This window comes from Plectropomus leopardus, chromosome 19, assembly GCF_008729295.1.
Source record: "Plectropomus leopardus isolate mb chromosome 19, YSFRI_Pleo_2.0, whole genome shotgun sequence".
Classification (NCBI taxonomy): domain Eukaryota; kingdom Metazoa; phylum Chordata; class Actinopteri; order Perciformes; family Serranidae; genus Plectropomus; species Plectropomus leopardus.
Genome location: NC_056481.1, coordinates 24,282,979 through 24,306,219, shown reverse-complemented (window position 1 = coordinate 24,306,219; position 23,241 = coordinate 24,282,979). Strand labels below are relative to the sequence as shown.

Here is a 23,241-nt window from a genome sequence, read left to right as displayed (position 1 = left end):
ACTGTTACAAGCCTTGGCAACGTGCTTTCTGATCAAAACATAACGCAAATAAATCTTCCAGTGTGCAGCTGAGTCAAACTGAGTGACAGATTTCATATTCTGTTTTGAAAACACAGCACCTTAGCAACAAGGTGAGTCACTCACTTTATTGATGCTCAAAGAGACAGAGTGCCATGCAAATACTGATGCCGAGGGGAACAAGTTTTTACTTCATATTGGAAATAGTATTGTTAAGTGATCCATGCTCAATATGTGCGTGCCTTGGTTCTTGTCTTCAGGTGATTGTTGCTGCAAGGTGAAGTACAGTTAAGGCAAATAGCAACATGTTGGGATATTATATTGAATGCCTGGGGTGAGGTTGGGAGGGCTGTTACACCTCAAAGTGGGGATAACTGGACTGTAGAGCAGGTATATTCCATATTATAGCCTCACAGTCCACCCTTTCTCCCCCAGGACACGAGCAACATATCAGGATGTCAGTTTTTTGAAGTCCATCAGTTTGTCTGTTTCCTGAGGATAACAGATACGATCACAGCAGCTCTCTTTCAATGGAACATCCATAGACAGCTACGGATAAGACCTGTTGGCACATGTATGAGTTCTAGTTGAGTAAATCTCATGAAAATCATTTTACTATGTTTTTGTCTTTGTTTGTAGGCTGATATAAATGTTTATGAGGTAGCTTTAGAGCAAATATCATAGTTGGCATAAATGTATACCTGAAAATTGCTGTGTTTATGCTAGTGTTTTTCCCTTTTGATCACTGACTGGAGGGTATGGTTTTGCCTACTTTTTTTTACCACTTCATGACTGATTACAAGTTATAGAAAAATCTGTCGAGTTATAAGAACTTCAAAAAAAAAAAAACATACTGTGATGTGGCTCAGTGGTTCACATCATGACTATTTTTATAAAACCAATCTGTTATCATTTAATATGAAACATCAAAGAGAAGAGATGACTAAGAGTTAGAGCTTTGATTATTTGTCTGAACTCAATTATGCCGACCCCTTGGCTTTGGGTCGGGCTGCCTGGGCCGGAATTTTACAATATTCCGTCAGGCGGGGTCAGGTTCTCAACGGTATTCAGGTGTTAAGAGCATTCTGTTTCTTAATCAATAAATAAACAGATAGGTTTTACTTTCACTGTGCTTGGCTCTCTCGATTATGCTCTGTTGCTCTGAGAGTTTCCAATACATTCATTTATTTGTAGCAGCGTGCCACAATTAAAACAGGAGCCTCCACAAATAAATGTTCTATTTTCCGAGTTGGACTGTTCATTAGGAGTGACTGTTCATTGGAATATACTGTATATACCGTTCGGTTATTTTTAACACCACTCATCACCTGTCTAAGCTGGAGGATTATGAGATCTTTCTTAGAAAAACTAAGAAAAAATAATTTAAATAATTTTCTTAATCATACACCTAATTATATATCTACAATTATGTTACAGAAAAAAAAATATATATATTTATAGCACTTTCTCAAGGTCATTTTCTGTATTTCTACTTCTTTTTAAAAGAATTTTTAGTAACTTTTTGCTTATTTTGAGCCATTTCATTTCAATTGAGTTGCTCATCGCCCTCTTCCCGTATTTTTTAAAGAAATCAAACCAGTTTACTCAGGTTTCAAAGGGTTAAATAATTGTTGAGATCCTTCACAAAAACAAAAAAAAATGCCAACCTCATGGTGGCAGATGAAAAAACTCAGAAGATCAACAAAAATCATAACCATGTGTTGCCTGGGAACCATCAATGTCTGTTCATAGCTTTGCCAATTTATGAAGTAGTTACTGAGATATTTCACTGAATATGAGCACATTTTGACCTGCTGGTTCCACTAGATAAAAAGTCAGGGGATCAGCTTATTTACTTTACCCCTGGGAACCACTGATGATTTTGTTATGCAATGACACATAGATTTTTTATCACATACTGTCAAATCTATGACAATAGTGTGCGCATCTCTGACCTTTTGATGAGTTCCTCCAGCCCGTTCCTGTTCTTCTCCATCTCTCCAAAACTGTCCTGTCTGGATCTGGTGTCACCCTCCAGCTTCCTCCGGCTCTTCTCCAGCTCTCCGCGCTGACGCCGCTCCTGCTCCAGCTGGTACTCCAACTAAACACCAACAATGTAACAGAATATGACATAATATAAATAAATATACAATGATCATAATGCAATACAGCTGCAAAAGGTTTAGATGGAAGTAAAAGTTAAACTGTAGCATAGTGAAGTTTATCCACTTAAATTGCCAATAGCTACATATTTCGTGCCAATAATCAATATTTTTTATACTGACAATTTATTACATTTAACTATTTTTAAACATAAAATTACATGTATTCAATGTCTGACCAGATTAGCCAAGGCCTTTTGGCTAACAGGGTAACAATTATGTCAAGTAACTTTTAAGTTTCCATTTCTCATATTATTGTCAAATAGTTGGTTCGTGACCTTCATATTACTACAATATTTAATGTGTGCAGCATGTGTGCTTCTGTTGGAAGCAAAGGATAAAAAATGTTTCTTATGGTAATCTTTAATTAAAAATCAGAAGGTCCAGTAAGTACAGTCTATCTCTGATATGAGAAAATTAAATGCAGTTCTTAATTATTAGTAAACTTTTAAGGTTGAGCATCTTTGGGAAAATTTATGGCCCTCCTTCCACCATAGTTATGTTAGATTTTAAAAACTTACCCTCTGACGTTTGAAAGTTTAAAGGTAAAAACAAAATTCTGGGTTTGAAAAAAGAAGCCTTGGTTTTTCATTTTTGTTGTTCATGCTGCTTACTTAGAGCAAACTGCTTTTGTTTTTTTTGGCAAAATTTTGAAATTAAGAATAAAGTGATTCTGACGAAACATCATTATTTTAAGCTTAGATTTGGTTATTTCATTTTCTGAGGGAAACGATTATCCCACAACGACCAACAGAAATTTAAAAATCCAACAATAATTTCCATTTCCACAGTAACTGGCTTTGATAAGTTGAGTAAGTTTGATCATTTTCAAACATTAAAAAATATTTAAAATTAAGCGGTAAAATTAATACAACAGCCATTTCAAGTTGTATGGCCCTTCCCCTAAGCCAAAATAAAAACTTTGCGGTGTATTTTGTTTTGGAAAGTGAACATTATAGAGGTTACTTGTTTGAATTCATTTCAGATACTGGAGGCGATCTTATCAGTGCTAATGCAAACAGTAATCTTCTGAAAAGCCACAACACCGGGAAATGCAGGCTCTGACTTTATGAATAAGCAACATCCAGTGATGGAGTGTCACAAAGTACTTTTATTAAAAAACAGTACTTAAATACAATTTTGAGATACTGGCATTTTACTTGAGTTTTTACATTTTCTGCTACTTTAAATTCCATTAAACTCCATTTTATTCAAATTCATACTTCCACTACATTTCAACTGTAGCAAATCAATTTTCCCTGCTGTTGAGAAAATTGCACCAGAAGGGTAGAAAAATCTCAACCATCTCTATAATAAGGCCACACTCTTAACAGTTGTGATGGTACCAATAAAGCAGAGTAAAACTTATCAAAAAAGTAAAAAAAAAAAAAAAAAAAAAAAGTGTAAGTTTCCTGAAATGCATTGTAGTGAAAGTATGAAGTTGAATGAAATGAAGTTGCAGGATATTTGAAGAGAAACTGATCACCTAGGGCCTTTCCTCCAGCCAGTTAATCTTTATAAATGAGTTTCATTGCTCCGTATTTGTGTAACAACAGTTTTAATGAGTGACATAAAGGACGGTATTTAGTTGTAAAGTAACACTTCTCTAGTAAATGCCTTCATGCCACATGTGTACAGCAGCAGTATCAAAATTACTTTATTCTGAATTACTGACAGATCCAAACACAGGTGGCCTGACTGAAAAAGACCATCTGCTGCTGATGCTGCACATTAGACCTCTGATGTACATGATAAATAATGTGTGTGGATTATTACATGAGTGATGTTCCTGAAATGTAGTGGAAGTACTAAGTTGAATTAAATGAAATTGCTTTCATTTTAAAGTAGTGGAAAATACAAATACTCAAGTGCTAGTACCTCAACGTTGTATTAAATTACTGTACTTAAATGTACTTTGTTACACTCCATCACTGGACGTTGCTTATTCATGAGTCGGAGCCTGCATGCCCCAGTGTTGTGGGTTTTTAGAGGATTAGTTTTGTCATATAGCTAATAAGTTTGCCTCCAGTCACTACATTTATTCCAACAAGTAAGCACAATTATGTTCACTTTCCAATATTTATGACAAAACAAATTTCGGGAAATTGGTTCAAAATGATGCAAGGTACAGTCGATTTTGTAGTCAAATCTACATCTCTCAATACACATATATGTTTACTAGCGGATTTCGACCTCCCCAATATGGCGCCCACGCAAGTGCATCGGCTAGCTCTGATCAGTGGCCAATGAGTTTACATTTCTATGCACAGACCAAGTAAGACTGTAGCTGTACCGCGAAATTGTGTTTAACTGTTTGAGTTCAACGTTTCATTTATAAGAGAAGGCCTGTAAACGTATTTAAAAGGAGTTTTGTTTCAATAAAACCTACATTAACTGATCTTGACCTCTCCAATATGGCATCCGCGCTGACGCACTTTAGCATGCAGTGGCTAGTGTTAGCTAACGTTAGCAAAATAATACTGCTATGTAAGTGGCATTGCTAAATGTTTGCAAACTTCATAACGCTACCTGTGCTATTGTTACTTTATGTGTAACAGTGTCAAATACTAAACATTTCAAAGGTATTATAACCACAGCAAAAAAGCCTTAATGCAGTATCATCTTCTTAAAGTTAGCATTATGACCATGTTAGCAAACAGTTGCTCATTTATGGCAGACATGTAGCAACATTAGCATTTAGTAGAACTCGTGTTTCGGGTCACATGACAAATGTAGGTGAAAATAAGCTGCTAAATTCTTTATTATGTTCACCAGCTAACGCTAGTAGCTACCTTTGTTTGCTGTTGGGCAAGTAGTGTGCTGTGTGGGACGCAGCTGGGAAGACATCTTAATCAGACGGGATAAAGGTATAACGTCGAGGCCGAGCATTTATATAGCATTTATACAGGAAGTGACCAATCGGATAGTACCAACTATCTGCCACATCATGGGGGGGGGGGGGGGGGGGGTATTTTGTCTGTTTCTCTTATATATAATTTTAAATTGCTGTTATAGTTATTATAGTTATAATAATAGTATGCTTGTCCTGTTTTGTTTTATTTGCAGTTTACATTGCAATATTTGAATTTATGTGACCCCTGTTTTAAATGGTCTAAACAGGGTCTGATTACAACAGTAGCTGTGTCCGAAACTGTCCCTGTCATGCATGGATATAGCTAGATGATGAGCCAGATCCATGGAATATAGTGCATTATAAGGGCACTATGTTTGCCATTTTGTAGTGATGTCCGAATTCTCTGCTGTTAATTTCATCCACTATATAGTGCACTATAAAATGCCCACAATGCACAGCAAATTTGGGTGTACATACAATGTACACTATATTCAACTCCCATCTACCACAATGCAAAGCGGTCGTTTATTTCCAGGGGAAAAAAATTCCAACATAGTATCCGAAATCTTGTTATTCCCTATATAGTGCACTATTTAATACACACTACATAGTGAATAGTGAGTGAGTGAATGAGGGGACCGTTTCAAACACAGCTATTGCCTTTGCCTTCAATGCAGTTTTGTCTGTTGAGTTTTAGTCAGTTTATTTTAAATTACGCTGGTTTGAAGGTATTTCAATCTGAACATTGTAGGGGGGATCACCATCTAAATTAAGAATTACTACATTATAATATGTTTTTATGGCCTATGACATTTCAATTAATATGAAAATAATAAATTAAAATTAGATATTAAATTAAATTTGTGAATTCTTAGGGTATAACGTTTGGAGCTGCTGCTTAGAAAGTGAACACCTGAATATGCTTATTAGAGTACTCTGAAAGAAACTTGGGTGTGTATGCAATTTGAATATCCCGATTTCTCTGCACTCATATAAATGCCACATTCCGAATGTGGTCATAACCAGGATAAGCCTCATAAACAGTTATCTATGTCCATTTAACCACACTGAATGTCATCTTCAACATCTTTCACCGTTTTTTATGTCTATCGGGCAGCTGCAGATTTTACGATTATGATATCACAAATTAAAAGTTTTTTAAATCTAGTTTTTTATTTGCTGTTTACAAATATTTGGACTGTCTTAGACCATAGGAAGAACATTTTTGAAGTTTGAAAATGGGTGTAAATTCTCCAATTGCTGAGAATCCAATTATGTTCCAAACCCCCATAAAAAATTGCAGTAGTGGATTTCTTATCTTAATGCACTCATAAATCAGTAGCATTTTTTTATGTGGATACTTTATTGTTATTTTTTTATTTCTGACTACTCTAAATGGATAAAGAATCTCAACACAGGAATCACTTAATAGAAAATATGACAATAAATGCTCTAACGTCCTTTTTTTTTCGACAAAAAAACGCGAGTTGATTTATTTTTCATGAATGTTTAACCCATATCAATGAATAATGCGATGCTTTAAAAGAAATTGTGAATGTATTTTATACTGTACTTGTCATCATAACTCAAAACATCCTCAATTTCGGAACTATTTTCAGACAGCAGTGTGTTTAAAACCTCCTCAGATGAAATCTTTGACACATCCTAAAATCCAAGACCCATCCTAAATATCCTAGAACTGTCCTAAAACCTTAGACTGGCTTGCCCCTGGCTTCCTATCAATTTACAAACGTGCACCCCAAAAAAGCAAATAGAGTATCCCTGCTATGAGCAAAACAGTAAATATACATAAGATGAACTTACATCTTCAGCTTGCATCTGTAGTTTGGTTTTCTCTTTGGTCAGCTGGTTCACCTTCTCCTCTTCGCTTTGCAGGTCCTCGATGGCCTGCTTTTGGGGCGAAACAAGATGTTTGAGCCTGGGCTGCACATGTGTCCCTTAATCACTGATCCACCGTAACATTGCCTCACATCCATCTGTCTGCCACATTGGCGCTCGGAATGATAGGCGTTGTTTGGTTGCAAAGAAATAGTCAGAAGTCATCCTCAGTTTGATGTGACGGATCAGAGGTTTTCTGTTTTTCCATCAACTCAGAACAAGAGCATGTGAACACCAGTGACCCTTTGCTTAAACTCACTGACGCAGCTTTAATTCTACTTTTATTCTGATTCATCTTTTTGTATCTCAGACTAAATCCAAAATCTAACATGTGTCCGACAAACAGGAAGATAATGAGGGCCGATGCTCCCGCAGATTACACAATAACGCAGACTGCTACTGTCAGTCAAAGCATCTGGGAGACATTAGTCAACTCTTTGTTTTTTTCTGCCACAGAGCACGATGAGGTTGTCGAGGGTAAAGATTTCTATAGGTTTCAGAGCATCTGCTCTACTTTTCAAAGTCAACAGCGCTGTGCGTCTGATGGGGAGCACATTTATCATGAGTGCCACTTTTGGCAGGCCCGCAGGCCACATGTTTCTATTTCCCTCAAGTGATGTTTCATTCTCAGTCAGGCAGCACATGAGCTATCTCTTTATACTCCCATTAATGGACGAGGATATAGATTACACTAACAAACAGTCATAAATAAAGTCAAACAGCGTGACATACTGTGTAAGTACTGGTGTGGATTACATAGTTTATACTGAGCATGACATAAATCTAAATTATAGCTGACTCTGTGGTATATATCACAGTAGTAGATTGTCAAAGTTTATGATAGACTTTGGAAAAAAAAACAAATTCTACACTCAGGTTACTACTGAATATGTGTTCCCTGAGTTTTCAGCAGCATATCAAGGTGTTCATTAGCATTAGTTTAGTTAATAGTTTTAATAGTTAGTTTCTTCTGTTGTCATAGATATAGAGGGTAAGTATGTAACATCAAGTCCTATAAGAATAACTCAAAGTTACATACTTTAGTCATGGGATGACTTTCAGATACCTTTCATATGTATTTAAACCTTTGATTCCTGAACAAATTGGTATGATTTTTTTTTCCAAAATATGGGGGGAAAAGGCAATGAGCAACTTGGTAATACATTTTTCACAAATAGCAAGAAATTAACAGATTAAGAAACTTATTTCTTAAAAGCTAGAACACTTCTAGTGATAACAAGAAAAAAAAGGGTAAAGCTATATTTGTAATTATTATAGTTACATATTCAATTTTTTTTTTCGCCAGGTCATTTATTTTACAGATTTTCTGGTAATTTTCTTGCACTTTGGTCACTTCTTCTTTGGTTGCTCTTTGCCTTGTTTTTATGGCATAAGAAAAAAAAGTATATCACGTTTTTTTGTTATGGTTTTGGAAATTATACACTGACATGAGTAGATAAACCAAATATGAATGAAGGAATGATTTTGAAAGAAATCAAGCCAATTAGCTCAGCTTTCAAAGGGTTAAAGGAATACTTCACTTCACAAATTGAGTCTTTGTATATCACTTACTCACAAAAGTTAAACTGCATTTGTGAAAAAACACACAAAAACATTCACTCGTGTTTTACCTGGCTGAGCTCCAACAGATGGTCTTTCTCCTTCTGCAGCTTCTGCACTGCCTTGACCCTCTGAAAAAGCTCCTCCGACAGCCTCCTCACCTCACCGTCTGTGGACTAAAAGAGAGAGAATCCACTTTAACATGTATAATTTCTGTAACTCCTTAGACAGTGCATAATCAGAATCACCAAACCAGTCATGAAAAAAGCTCAGCAGTGTTTCTTGGTATATTTCAGATTTTGCTCTAATCCTCCTGCTAAAACCCTTCTCTCTGTGGTTATGAATGTTTTCCTCTTTGGCAAGCGGCCACGATGGCTTGTGAATAAAGTGGTTTCCATCTGCAGGTTCTGACTCTGCGGGCGCACCGTAAAACAATTATCTCCTTACATGACAGAAACAGACGTCATGATCTGGCCTCTCTTTTCTGGACATCAAAGCTTTACTTGCATATGAAACCCTGGATCCTATTGTGGACACGTGTGAGAGTTTGAAATCTGTTAGAGCGTTGGACTGCGTGCGGGACCCGGCAGACTGTGGGAAAGATGCATTGTGGTGTTAACTGTACGCATATTCTTTTCTAATGCATTTCAGAACGGACAGATGAGTGAATTCTGCTCCAAATCTTTGCTGCTTTGGGATCAAACACATCATGTCGAGTCATAATGACTGTTATGACAGCATACCACAAATATTAGACACGGTCATGTCTTTTTTTTTTTTTTTTTCAAAGCTCTGTTTCAACTGTGCTATCACACAGGTCTGGGCTTGTCACATCCACTGTGGAGAAGTCGTCTCATACTTATGGTATCTTTACCATGTGGGAGACCAATTTGTCAAGAAAACTTTCATATTGCTGCAGGATCGCGTTCTTAACATCACGAAGCAGATCAAATTATTCAGAGCAAATCTGCAGGGGCTAAATCTGCTCCGCCCTACATCACTGGAAACTCTTTATTCACATGCAGTTTTGGGAGAACGGTACATTCTTGTGGCATTCCTGAACAAAGATAGCATCATAATCCTCTGATACACCTCAGTGCAACAGATAAAGGGGTTTGGTGAGGGGCTGTAATGAAGATGTCAGAGCAGCCTCTGCTCATTACAAGATGGGTTTCCATTAACCCTCAAATTAAAGGAAATTAAATTGCAAATATAAAATAATGGAAAAACGTCAGTTTCGAAAAAATAGCACAAAAAAGTTTTTACGCTTGCATGAGGTGGAATTTCGGGTGATTTGAAAAAGTTATATTTTGCAAAATTGCAATGGAAACACTTTTTGGCTTTTATAGGTCACATGATGCTATAGTTATGTGCTTGTCAGTAGGGATTGGCTCCCATGATGCAGCAAGAGCTACAAGAGGTGTTATTGCAACACATAGCTCTTCAAAAGTTGTCATCTGGGAGTTTTGAATCCACAATTCCTCCGTGAAATCGTGGTATATCACCTCCCAGAAATCCCTCATACGTGACCGCTCCCATGTATAAGAGGCTCGTCCTTTCAATTATTATTCGCATAACACGCCTACGTGGCCTTGGATTGGAAATAATGACGGCTAGTGTGTTGGCTGCAATAGAAATAAACCTGTTTTGAACATCCGTTGCCATGCTTCTTGGAATCCTATCATGAGAGAAGTTGCATAATATCACTCAGTGGAAACACAGTCATCTCACATTTGTGTTTAATCGACATTTCAAAAATATCGCTTACGTTTTGCACAAATCTTTAATGGAAATCCACCTACTGTCTACACAGGAGAAACTGAGCTTCATCATAGTCTCCTTCATGAGTCCAAGCTTGAATCATCAAACTAAAAGGCAGTAAAATTTTACATATAAAGTGGTCAAAGTGAGACTATGGCTCCTTGCCCTATAATCGGTTTACCTTTTGTAGTTTCCTTTAGGCAGAAGTGGGGCCAAGAAATTTTATTCACAAGTCACAAGTAATTCTATAGTCTTTACAATCAAGTACTAGGTCAAGTCCCGAGTCAAAAACTTTGAGTTTTGAGGTCTAAAAAAGTCATAATGTGCTCTTCACCAAACATGATGCCAATTTAGAGAGAGTACAGAGTAATACTATATGAAATCTGCAAGAATCATGCATCCTTTTTAAGATGTGTATTTATTCGTTAAAACAACTTTGTTGAAACGAGGAGGGCTCAGACATATCCAAAATCTGGTCCGGGGGCCAATCATGTCCCACGAACAGATTTTAAACAGCCCATCTTTCAAAATACACCATATGTGGCCTGCCACAGAATATGGGTTAATCAAACAAGATTTCTTTGCATTTTTCTGGGTTTTTTTTCCAGCTCATGGCAGGAGTATCATACAGTTATAGATATGCACCAAGATGGAACTACACTGGCAAAACTAGTGTGTTTACATAAAGACATCATAAGCCATTAAACAAAAAACATAAGTGTGACAGTGTTGACAGCGAGAGTCACCACTTTCAGGGTTGATCGAATGTTTTTTCAATGGAGGATTGACCAGTTGTGTTAGTCTATGTGATTTTTAAATGGTTTATTTTTGTTTGTTTGTTGTTTTCTATAGCCCATATGATGCGAGGAGCTACTGCCCCCCAAGTTTTTTCACATTATCTAATCTGGCCTCTATTCAAAGTAAAAGTATAAGACTAAAAGTGTAAGTATAAAAGTTTGGACATCTCTTTTGTATGTGAATGAAAGCGATCTGTTCTGCAACCTGACTGGATGCTGCACGATTGGTTTCAGTGGCTCATCTTGGGAACTGAGTGTCAAGTTACTGGTAAGAGTCATGTTAGTTGACTCAGGATATAAAAGAGAATAAATTGATTGGTGGCACACTTTTTAGATAACATACTTTTTAATCTTTGAACTTGGCGGAAGGTATCAAGTAATTTCAAATCACAAAGCTCAAGTCCAAATGAAGTAACAAGTCATTGCTGTCAAAGTCCCACTCAAAATGCATGTCTTGTTTCATTTTGTAAAGTTAGGTCTAGGGTTGCAGCAGTTTAAAATATGCCGTGATATGAAAGTTGATGGTTATTATATTATGTAAATTTGCTTATCTATGATGTTGAAAAAAATGCAGCTTGATGGAAAATTTCACTTTTTTTTCAAAAGGGAGACTTTGCAAACATACTTCCATAAAAAAAATGGTTTCAACTTTCAATTATAGTAATAAAACATTTATTTGGGCAAAACAACCTTTCGGTTTTCATTCTTTTTAGGGCCATTCTGACAATAATACTAATTTTATAATACAGGGATACCATAAAACCGTGAATGTTTCCGAGACAGTTATCGTACAGTGAAAATGTCATCCCATTGCAACTCTAGTCGAGTCTAAAATCATCTGATTTTTCACTTGAGTCTGATAAAGTGTCTTGGTGGTTGTATTTAGTTCTGTTTACTTGTGACCCTGTCACTCAAAACTCATCTTAATACCGGGTGTAGAAGTGGCTATAAGGTTGTACCTGTTTATCGTGCTCGGCCACAGTCAGTGTGCTCTCCAGTTCATCCAGGTCTCTCCTGAGGCTGCTGCACTCAGCCTCCAGCCTGTCCCTGTGGAGGGCCAGCTGGGCTGAGCAGGCCTCTTCCTCCTCCAGACGCTCTGACAGACCTGACAGCTGCCGCTCTAGCTCACGCCGAGCCTTCTCCAGCTGGATGCAGCGCTGCTCGGAGGCCTGGGCACTCTCCTGCTCCTAGAGGTAACAAACACAACCCGAGTTAGGGCTTAAACTCTTAATGTTGGTTTTGCGTATCTGCGTAATATAAGTATTTCATGATTTTTTTTCATAATAATTTTTCATTTTCTTGTAATGTATATTTTAGAGTTTGGATTGACTAGAATCCATTTTGTTCTGGACATTTTTGGATTTACTGTATTTCATAGAGATTTACTGCTGTGTTTTACTGTGGAACTCAGTCAGACTGCTTGCAGGTCTAGTTTTCATTTGATTTCTATGACAACAAAAATTTATTCCATCTTTAAACCCACTTTTTACGCAAGTCCCATTCTCATGAGCGCAATATTTCACCTTGCACCTTGAGTAAATTTCTTCATATTTGACACGAATGTCCATTGGAATTTTATATTTAACTGATTATATTTCAATGGTAAAAGGTCAAGGTCATCATGCCTTCATCTGTCACCTCCTCATGAAAGTAATGTCTCAAGAACACTTTAACCATTGACCTATATCCAGAAGGTCAATGGTTAATTTCACTGTGACATCATAATCTGCAAAAAACACTTTTCTGGCAATTACTCAATGAATAACACAAAAGGGAACACAAGGGAAGGATTTGGTCATCTCCTGAATTAGTGATACTACTCTTGGGTGTAAATTTTGAAACTGTATAGCTCTTCTGTGCTGTTGGGTTTAAAATTTACGTGAAGCATCCATGTTTTCACAGATATGGATTTAAACTCTGATGAGTTTGCGGAGGCATACAACCACCAGGCAGTATTACTAATTTTATTTTCCATTGCAATAGTGCAATATTGCACTATTGCAAGCTTTTTAAAGCACTATTAAGCAAACAAAAGCAACAAAAAACTAATGTTGCATTTCACTAAAAATGACATATAATACATAATAACATATATTAGTATCCCTGCTGCAACAGAAATACTGTGATTCATTTCATTCAACGTGACTTGCTATGCTGTGAATATACTATAGTTTTAGTATAGTGGGGAGACATTTAAAAAAGGAAAGAGAAAAGAGTGGGAAAAGTAATAATCAGTAAAAGGCAAAAAAATAAAACATTCATATGAAGGGATTTGCTGAATAAAAGCGGCTGAAGCAAAGATAGAGACAAATAGTTCATTCAAAGAGGATCTTACCGCTACAAGATGAAACTTATCCTCCCTCAAGTCACAAGAAACCTTCCCTTTGTCAATTTGCAGTTGCCTTAATATAGTGCAGCTGAAGAGGCAGCACAGTGACGCACTGTACAGAGCTGACCTGATAAGCAAGTTCTACCAAACACCAGATGACTTAGTCAACATCCAGCCATAACAGGAGAGAAAAGACCTGATAGTGGCAGCCTGCTCTGCTTACTGTTACTTTCTTATGGCCCAGTCATCATGGGCAAGGCATTTGGAGCGAGCTAATAGCATACCCAAATATCTGGGCATTTGTGAAATGATCACACAACCACATTTCCATCTGCATTTATTTCCATAAAAGTACTTGGTTTGAGTTCTTTCCCTGCCTTTTCTGAAACCCCCTCACATTATTTTCATCCTTATATTAAGTTGTTTGTATTTTAACACTTTCAGCAAGTGATGACTGAACAGGTGTTGGCAGGTATGACAAGAAGACAAGATTAATCACAGTGTCAACACACAAACTGGCCTAAATGTGCAAATAAATGTTAAAGGGTAACTTTGGTATTTTTTATTTTTTTATTTTTATCTTGATCCTAGTTTCCCATGTTTTTGTTTCTAATGGAAACCTTTATTTAGACACTGGTCCAGTATTGAGTGGGAATGCTACAGCCTCCAGGGGTGAAACAGGCTGCAGTTTAAGCACTTGAAGCGTGTTTGTGCTGTCAATTTACATCCAGTGAAAGTGTTTTTGCCACTGAGAGGCTCAAATTGCTATTCTAAGAGTCTAACAATATTATGGAAAGGATCCTTACAGAGATAGACCTTACAAAGTCCTGTCCTTTTTGTTTAACCAGAAACGTTGCTGGAATCTTGATCGCCAAACTCACGATCGCCAAACTCACTGTAAATAAATAGTAATTTTATCATAAAACACACTTCATTCAAAGTCGACAGAAACATAATTAAACTCACAGAAACGTCAAGGTTTGTCCTTCTGCTGTTCCAACAATCACTAACTCCGGTTTGGTTGCAATAAACTCTTAATTCACCCAGTTGGATATGAAAATGTGTTGGCTCTATACACACTAAAATTACTGTTTATTTAAAAGGAGTCTTTGGCAATGGCAGTTTTGGGTTTGCTTCTAGTTAAAAAAAAAAAGTATTACTCTTTAACACAACATCTATCTCTGTAGGGATCCTCTCCATAATGTTTTCAGACACTGAGCATAACACCATGAGCCTATCAGTGGTAAAAACAAACTCTTTTTGCATCATTTAGTGGGCATAAATAAACACACCAAACATGCCTTCAGTGGTTACATTGCAAATGGTTTTGCTCAACACTAGACTCATTTCAAAAACAGTTGTTAACATTCGTCCAGCAGGGTCCAGGTTAAAAAATGACAAAGTGAACCTTCAACTACATTTTAAACTGACTTAATTTAAAGAGACCTTTTCCGCATATTAGATATTTTGATATTTAGGGTTAGGGTTAAATGGTCTAGAGCCACCATTATTATTGTTACGCCTGTGCTTTTCCTGTTAAGAACAGATGCTCCAAAAAGGTCTGCATTACTTATGGATGAAAAAGCACTGGTCAGAAGCGAAGGTAAGCTAATGTTGCTGTAGCGTTGATAGGAAGTAAACAGAAGTGCAGTTCGTAAAATGGATGTGTCACACTATACTGGGCAAGAAAACAACAGAGTGCCCCAGAAATGACTCCTAAAACACAGAAATAAGTCAGCATGTCAGCAGTCATGGCACAGAGAGTCATCATGCATAGTCGCACAGAACATGGTCACAGCCTTATTGTTTTTAGCCTAATGGTAGCTTTTTACGTCTTCTGATTGCATTTAAGCTTCAAAATGTATAAAAGTGGCATTCATTCATATTGATTATCTTTCTGAACAAAGCAACAGAGTTTATTTTCTGTAAGTATCCAAGATCCAATGAAAAAATCCAATAGATTTTTTGTTGAGGGAATCTGAGCGACGCGAACTTCCGCATCAGCCTACAGAAAAACGTCATCCCTGGAGCGCTCTATGAGGGTTAGCTCTACTGCTATAATTAGTTTTGAGAAATAAACATTACAAAGAACATATTCTGCTACTGTATTTACAAACTAGCATGAGTTACCCACAGCTGCTAATCTGTGCTCCAGTGTGGTGCTATAGCCATCCCAATCCAGCTCTTCAGGTTCCGGTTCTGGTCCAGGTTCTGCATGGTTTCCATTCGCTTCCTCAGAGTCATCAGAGAGGGAGTGGCAACGCTGACGGCACCTGGCAGACATCATTCCTCCAGGCTATACGCTCTTCTGTTTTGCAGACTTCACCTGTTTGGCAGTGTGGCAACTCACCAGCCTGTTCTGACAGGGTATCCTCACTACTCCAAAGATGCTCCTTCACTTCTCTCTTCCTTTGCTTGCTGCACAGCTGTTTTTATCATTCCAGGTGGGTTTCAGGAGGAGGAAATTAACCCACTGATGGTCCTTCGGTCTGACAGATCCCCTCTATTGCAACACCTTGGCTGCTCTGCTCATGCTACTTTATCTGTCAGTCCTCTTTTTTCTCTCTGTAAGCCTTTTTTTCCTCTTCTTTCTTTTGCTCTTACTCTCCCTTCAATCAACCATTCATCTACATTTCATTTCAGGGTGTGCTCAAAGATTCCTCCATACGTACTTCCAGCCTACCCACAGACTTCTGCTACTAGTAACCCAATGCAGGTAGCCACTGCTCGGTCCACTCTTAGACTGTGTTTTACCACTATAGCCACCTCTCCTTTCCTCTTTTTGCGCTGTAGTCTCCTCCCCCAGAAACAGGTGGCTCTCCGTTCTTTCAGGGGATCCAAAGGTGTCCCACAGGGATGGCCGTTGGTGTAGGGTTTCAGGTCAGGAGAATCGCCTTTAACATGGTGCCACAGAAACGCAATCCTCAGCTGTACCATCAAAGCCACACCACAGCAATACAAGAAAACAAAGGCGGTATTCCAGAGTCAAAAATGCCTTTTTCCCCTCTTGGTCTACGTTATAATTGACATAAATGTCTTGTGCGCCCACGCCCACACGGTCCCCCCACAATGCCACGGCATTCATCGTAGCAAGAACAACGAGGCGTATTGTGCAGATTCAAGTGTGGATGTGTTTTCTTGAATGAGGACCCACAGACTAGACTAAGCATTTTCATATCTAGAGTTAACATCAAGCAGGGTCAAAAGATGACATGATGATTAAAGTAGGATAGAACTTAATAATCTTATGGGGAATTGGGCCATTGAAATAGAAAATGGTAAGGAAAAAATACTATAAATACATCCCGTCTGAGCAAATAGAGGTCACAGAACATTCATAATCAATTTGCACTGAGGAGAACGATAACTTATTACAAGTTTGATTTTGAAATTTCATTCTTGGCCTTGAAATATTGCTTAGTAATGCTAACACATCTTGACAGTTCACTCTTGAACTCTGAAACTTGGAAACTGCAGTTACGGGGCTTTTGACCATACCACATGGTCTTCATCAGAAGATAGAAAATACTCTAACGTCCAACTCTTCATCCGTGGGAAAGTCTCATCAACAGAAAAAAATAAAGAATAAAATCGTCTTTAAGCCTGTTCTCATTACCAAGGTGTCACATAGCACTGCTTTGTCAAGGGACTTGGCGTGTGATAGACACTGGTGGATTAGACACAATGGGCCCCTGGGCCTGGATGGGTAAAAGCCCCCCCAGTACCTCTTAGGGCAGGTACAACATGCTGTTGTTAGTCCTCACAGAATTTGAGGCAAAGACAGGCAAATTTATTTATATAGCACATTTCATAACCAAAGGCAATTCAAAGTGTTTATCAGATTAGTCAAGTCAAAGTTCACTGTCAGACAATCAAAAAGCATGCCCCAAAGGCCTGTACAAACAGTTATTTGAACTGGAATTTTATTTTCAATTTTATCTATAAAGTCCAATATTGAGGGCCAAATTTGCATAGAGTATGTAGCACATCTTTAGTCTTTTAGATAAACTTAGGGGATAGAAACACTGAAAACTAAAATGTACATTGACATCATTTGTGTGGTGTTACAATCGCCCTTATTTTTACCCAAAACCTACAACTTTTTTCTAAACCTCTCCAAGTAGTCTTGTTGTTACAATGTTTTTTATCCAGGCTTCCAGGAAGTGTACCTGGCTTAGAGGCCAATACAGTACAATAATTTACAATAAATTACGTATTGGCCATACAGTAGTATGTACTGTAATTTCCAGGGTCCGTCATGTGATGCCATTGAGCCCAAAATTACTTTTTCCCATAGACTTACATTGGGAAGGAGTTGTCTAAAAAATGTTTTGAGCCTTACAATCGCCATGAAATGGCACACTTTATCATTAGAATTTAATCCATTCAATGCAAAGATAAAAAAAAATATAAACACAAATATGATTTCAAGTTAAATTAAATGTGTGAAATGGGACACCCTGATAAGCTATTCAAAGCTTGTAAATAGGAGCCCAGACATTCAATGATCGCAGAAGCAGCCCCAATCATCTGGGACTTTTTGTATGTGGCAGTTGAACCATTCTGGCTTCATGAGCCATTTAGCAACTTTTATAGAAATGAACTGGGCCCAGCCACCAATGCTGTATCCAGGTCTCTAAATATGTCCATAGTTCAGCTGTGTGGCCTGGGCAGCACTATTAGACACAGAGGGCCCCGATAATTAATTGATATTTGACAGCCCTTGATGACAGCAGGTTGACTATTTCAGGAGTTTTCAACCACATCTCATGGCCTTCATTATCACTTAACATGATGGACATGACCAAAGTATGACAACTGAGCCATCTCTATGACAACGGAATAAACTCCATTTGCTGATGAAGACCATAAGATGAGATTAAAAGCTCCAGAAAAATCTAGTCAGTGGACCTTGATTTAAAAAAAAATGTCCCACTGAATATCTTTTGTCTGAAGAGTTTGAGCATCACTGAGAAAAATATGTATAATAAACTTACATTAATGATATTTTAAAATGTACTTCTGTCCATACATTTGAACTTCATAGTGGGTCTAGACATGTGCATGTACATGTACAAAAACAAAAACTATCCACTTTTGTGATATATGAACTTATCCTTATTACATTAACATGAACAAAATGTGCATTTTTCAGAACATGTGGAAGCCATCAACATCATCAGAAACTGCAGACAGAAACTTCATTTGTGGCTACAATGGCAACCAACATGCAAATGAAATGATGCGAAAATCAGAAAACTACACAAACTGAATTTTGTATAAAAGGTAGTCATTCAACCAACACAAATTCCAGCACATTCATCTGACAGCAATAGTGTTTCTTACTCTAAACAAAGGCTGTGGAAAAGCAACCATATATGACCTTTCTAAATTACATAAAGCTAGAATAACACTGAATCTAAAACTGCCCAAAAGTGGACACAGTTATATAAGCAAGGATAAGCACTCTGCCAATGCCACTGAGCCGTGGAAGACATCCAGCCACCCAAAAGAAAAACATGAAAACACAAGATTTCTGAGAATTTTTTTCTTTTTCTTTTGACAATGTGGTCTGGGTTCTTGTGCAGAGAGGCAGCACAGAGAGATCTGTTCATGCAACTCCCACTTGAGCCGGAGAAGCCAGAGACACTGAGCTGTCTCTCCAGACACCACTCATGTCCAACACCAACACTCATATCTGGCATTAGGGCTGCCAGTGATTCAGATATGCAGTAACTCAAATCCTTATTAGATTTTTATATTACCAACTCTAAGGCCTGGAACCAAGAAACTCCACAAAGGAAGGCCAGGTTCCTGTTTACACTGCGGTTCTGAAGTCGTATTCATTAATTCACCAAGAGATCTGAATTGCAGTTGATACTGATTACAGAGTTGTAAGGTAACGTAAGGACATGGTTACTGCAGATGAAAGCATTGCAAGGGGAAGCCCCTCCAGTTACACAGATGATATTTGATTATGTTTGGCTGCTTCGTGCCAAATGCAACCCATATTCTGAGTGTACTGTAAGGTAAAAAGCCTGCCATTTTATTGCCAGCTGCCTTTTAATATAATGGCTAGATGAGTGATAACACCGGAGGGAGGAGGAGGTTGCGGGTTCAGCTGCCGGATGTTTTTAGCCTACAGTAAGATAACCACGATGAAGTTTTGTAAAATAACAAGATAAGTATGCAGCCATGCTAGCGGCTGAGGCTCACAATGACAAGGTTGGCATGATGATGTTTAACATGCTCACCATCTTTTTTAGAGCTGGCTTGCTAACATTTGCTAGCACTAAACACAAAATACAGAGGGGAGTTAAGGAACGTCACTATTTTTAGTGCAGCCTCTGTAGCATATCAACAACCTGATCTCAGTCCCATGTCATCAAAAAACATCTTTTGGGCACTAAATGTCAAATACGGACACACAATGCACCCTTTAGCGTATGTGTGAGATGCACCGGGCTTTCCACCAACTCCAATGTAAACCCTTCAGCATCATTGTTAGACATTCAAGGCAACAGACGTAATATACAGCATGAGAATGTCCACTTAGGGCAGGTGAGAGTGGAGGTGAATGAGTCCAACAAATGCAGGACTCTGACCCAGGAAACTGGTGTTTGTGTCTTGTGTGAAACGAAAAGTCAACATTGGGTTATTTTTGTCAAGACTGGTTTGAGTAGAAAAAGAGCACTCAATAGTGCGATTAAAACCAAGAATAAACATAAGGTCTTTACTTGAAGTCAGGGTTTGGTGCTCAGGTAAGCAGTCCAAAAAGCAGGCAAAAGTATCCAAAAACGCTAAGCAAAGGTTGCAGTCAAAGAAATAAGAATGGTCTGACAACACAAAGACTTCAGGCTGGAAAGCTTACTGAAATAGGAAAGATGAACTGGCACAGACAAAAGGGAGCACACAGACTAACTACACCCAGGAGGAAGGTGATAAGAGAAATGGGATACACTAAACTCTAGGGTGGAAACACAAGGGTGAAAAAAAATACAAGCACCGAAAAGTTAAGGTGCCAAACAGTCATGAACAAAAAGAACATGACCGCGATGACAATTTGGTCATTTGAGCGGTGCGTAGTGGAGGGTACATGCAGGCATACAGGGTATACTCACCCCCTTTTTTTGGCCTCATACAGTATACCCACATATCAGCCAAAAAGCCTTTGGAATATATTGGAGAATATACTCTTTTCCTCCTTGGAAACCTACCCATCTACCTTGTGGTACACCCACCTCAACAACTACCACTTCACCATTGCAGCTGAGTTGTCACTCGTTAAGTCAACCATAATCTCTTCCAGACCCTAACTGAGTAGTTTTGTTGCCTAAAACTAACTGTCGCCGTCCTTTAAGACATGTGAGTCACATTACTACATCAAGCATAGCCTTTCCTTGACCTTTACCTAGCAGTTTGCCTAAACCTTGACACCCTTGACAAGCTACAATGCAAAATGCTGCATCATTGTAATGACTTCATTGTAATGATGCCAGAGGCTTCTGTCCAAGCATTAAAATACGAGGGGTAGAAATGAGATTGTGTTGAATCAAACAGCAATACTGTTTCTTGCTGAACTTTTCAGGTAACGGAAAATATCCTGTCTAACTTTGAACAAAACTGGAGAGCCCAGAAGCCCTGCAGTACATTTGGGATGCTTTTGCATAAGGGCAAAGTTTGTCATGTACAAAGATTGTCGAGGGCCTTGAGTATGTAGCCTACAGGAGTTGAAAAGCCAAATTGACTTAGGTGGAGATGAGTGTATGGGTTTATGGTACTAAATAGTCTCAGCAACATGTATATACAGCTAAGGTAAACACCAATGGGAAAAACATGTCAATAGTCATATCCCACACAGCTTAATGCAAGAGTACTTGAGTGATTTTGTTTAAAGGAGTTATGATCCAATTTTAATTGTTGGTATTGAATTTGTCAGAGTACGAGGCTGAGGCTTATTTCTAGGAGCATAACCATCTGTACAAAATTTTCTTCCAATCAATTCAACAGTTGCTGAGACAGTTCAGTCTGGACTTAAGTGTTGGAATGAATGACCAACCAACATGGCCATCTCTGAGGTTATGCCGCATTGCTAAAAACATATAAACAAGATACTCAATGCACCATCTGAGCAAGAAACCTTTTCTAATGACAGAGAACGGAGGTCACAATAGAGAGTAAAAAAAATGGATAACTTAAACCTCAGATGTAGCAATCGGTATCTTCCTATTACCCATGCAGTTAATCTGACAGACTTTCATCCAAAACTCATCTCAAAGTTTATCTATCCTACCAGTTTGTTCTTACATTTATTTGCTTCCATCCCCTTGCCCATGAACATCAAATGAGTCTTTTATTTCCTTGCCTCTCTTCCTCCCCTCTCTACCCTCATATATCTCTCCCTACCAGTCTTTTGTCCCACAGTTTGCCTTGGGCCCCAGAAACTTCAGAGCTGGTCCAGACTGAAAGTTTTTCCACATGCAGAACTGGGGCATCTGGATAGCTCTGCAGGAAAGCTCCACATTTATTTCCCATCAACAGTAATTGAGGGGTAAATAGTGGACTTTTCTCTGTTTATATCCATTTGTACCAAAGATGTTTGAAACAACAGTAGAAGCAAAGAAAAATCTTTTTTTCACCCCTTTTTCCTTGCAGTGGTAATCCCCTAATTGTTTTCATTGTGTTTTTATTGGTGGTTTTGTATTGAATTTGTGAGTCCTTAATCACAAAGAGTGGGTGGTACGTTCTTTTTCCTTGTTTTTTTTCAGTTTTATCGTGGCACTTTTTAGCCATGGTAGTGAAATGGCAAGGGAAGGCAATGTCATTCGCTCAATCCATCACTTTGGTCCACATTGATAAATATAAACAGTTATTGTATGGACTGCCATGAAAATCTTTGAAGACAGTAATAGTTCCCAGAAAATGAATCCTGCTGACAACTATTAAATGAATTGCCATGTTATTCATGGTGCCCAAAGGATGACTTTGTGAATCTGTATTTTCCTCTAGCGTCACCTTTAGCTTGACTTAAAAAAAATAAAAAAGGTTGTATGAAGCTTTGGTTAGACCCTGATTTTTGGTGGGATTTTTTGACAAGCTATAATCCAAAGTTAAGGGACCAATTATTTTTACAGCTTGTCAAAAAATCCCACCAAAAATTAATATGTGCTCATCTGTCTGGGTTTTTTGCCATTTCACTAAATCTCCTTTTTAATTGCCTCTCCTCTAGCCAAGCCTCTGACTCATTCCCCTCACCTGGCTCTTCCTGCCCTTTTTACTTTTTGCATGCTGGTTAGATCTATGTCCAACTTAATCCATACATCCTTTGACGGGGGGCACACATGGGCAATGATAGCCTCCCAAGATCAAGGCGGCTGCAGTTTTTTTTAAGCCAGGCCAGTTGTGTTATATTTTTTGATGGCATTGAAGCAGAAAACTACAGGCCAGCATGTCAGCTGACAGTCCAACACCATCACAGAGGCTCGATAGTGACACCAAACAGATGGTATAAAGATGGATGATGTAACAGCTCCCCAAAAGTAAAGACAAAAAATCTAGATTGCTCCCTAGTGGCTGGCTGCAGTATAGGTCATAAATCCCACCCTCTTCATGTTAGTAAAAAGGACATGGGCCAAACTAAAAGCTGCACAAAAACTTTTTTTTTTTTTCATCTTAGGGAGTCCTTATCAACCTTTTGTTTGTTAAAGTGTTTGTTTTCCTGATAAATTTGGTTTTAATTAGTTATTTGATGCTATAAGGGAGTTCGACATCATTATTGACTGCTGGCGCTGCTCATGATCAGATAGACTGGTGTATGGGCGAGAACTTCATCACCACAGTGATCACTCTTGCGCAGTTTCT

The 23,241-nt window shown here is 38.1% G+C and overlaps 1 protein-coding gene across 1 annotated transcript in view; it reads right to left on the bottom strand.

The window, feature by feature from the left end:
- The window catches only part of LOC121959152 (myosin-16), a 41,212-nt gene extending 32,614 nt beyond the window's left edge, over window positions 1-8,598 (bottom strand). The window contains 3 exon segments of the mRNA XM_042508349.1: window positions 1,974-2,119; window positions 6,859-6,942; window positions 8,565-8,598. Of these exon segments, the coding sequence (XP_042364283.1) occupies window positions 1,974-2,119; window positions 6,859-6,873 (161 nt within the window). The 5' untranslated portion in view covers window positions 6,874-6,942; window positions 8,565-8,598.
- Between the last annotated feature and the right edge of the window lie 14,643 nt (window positions 8,599-23,241).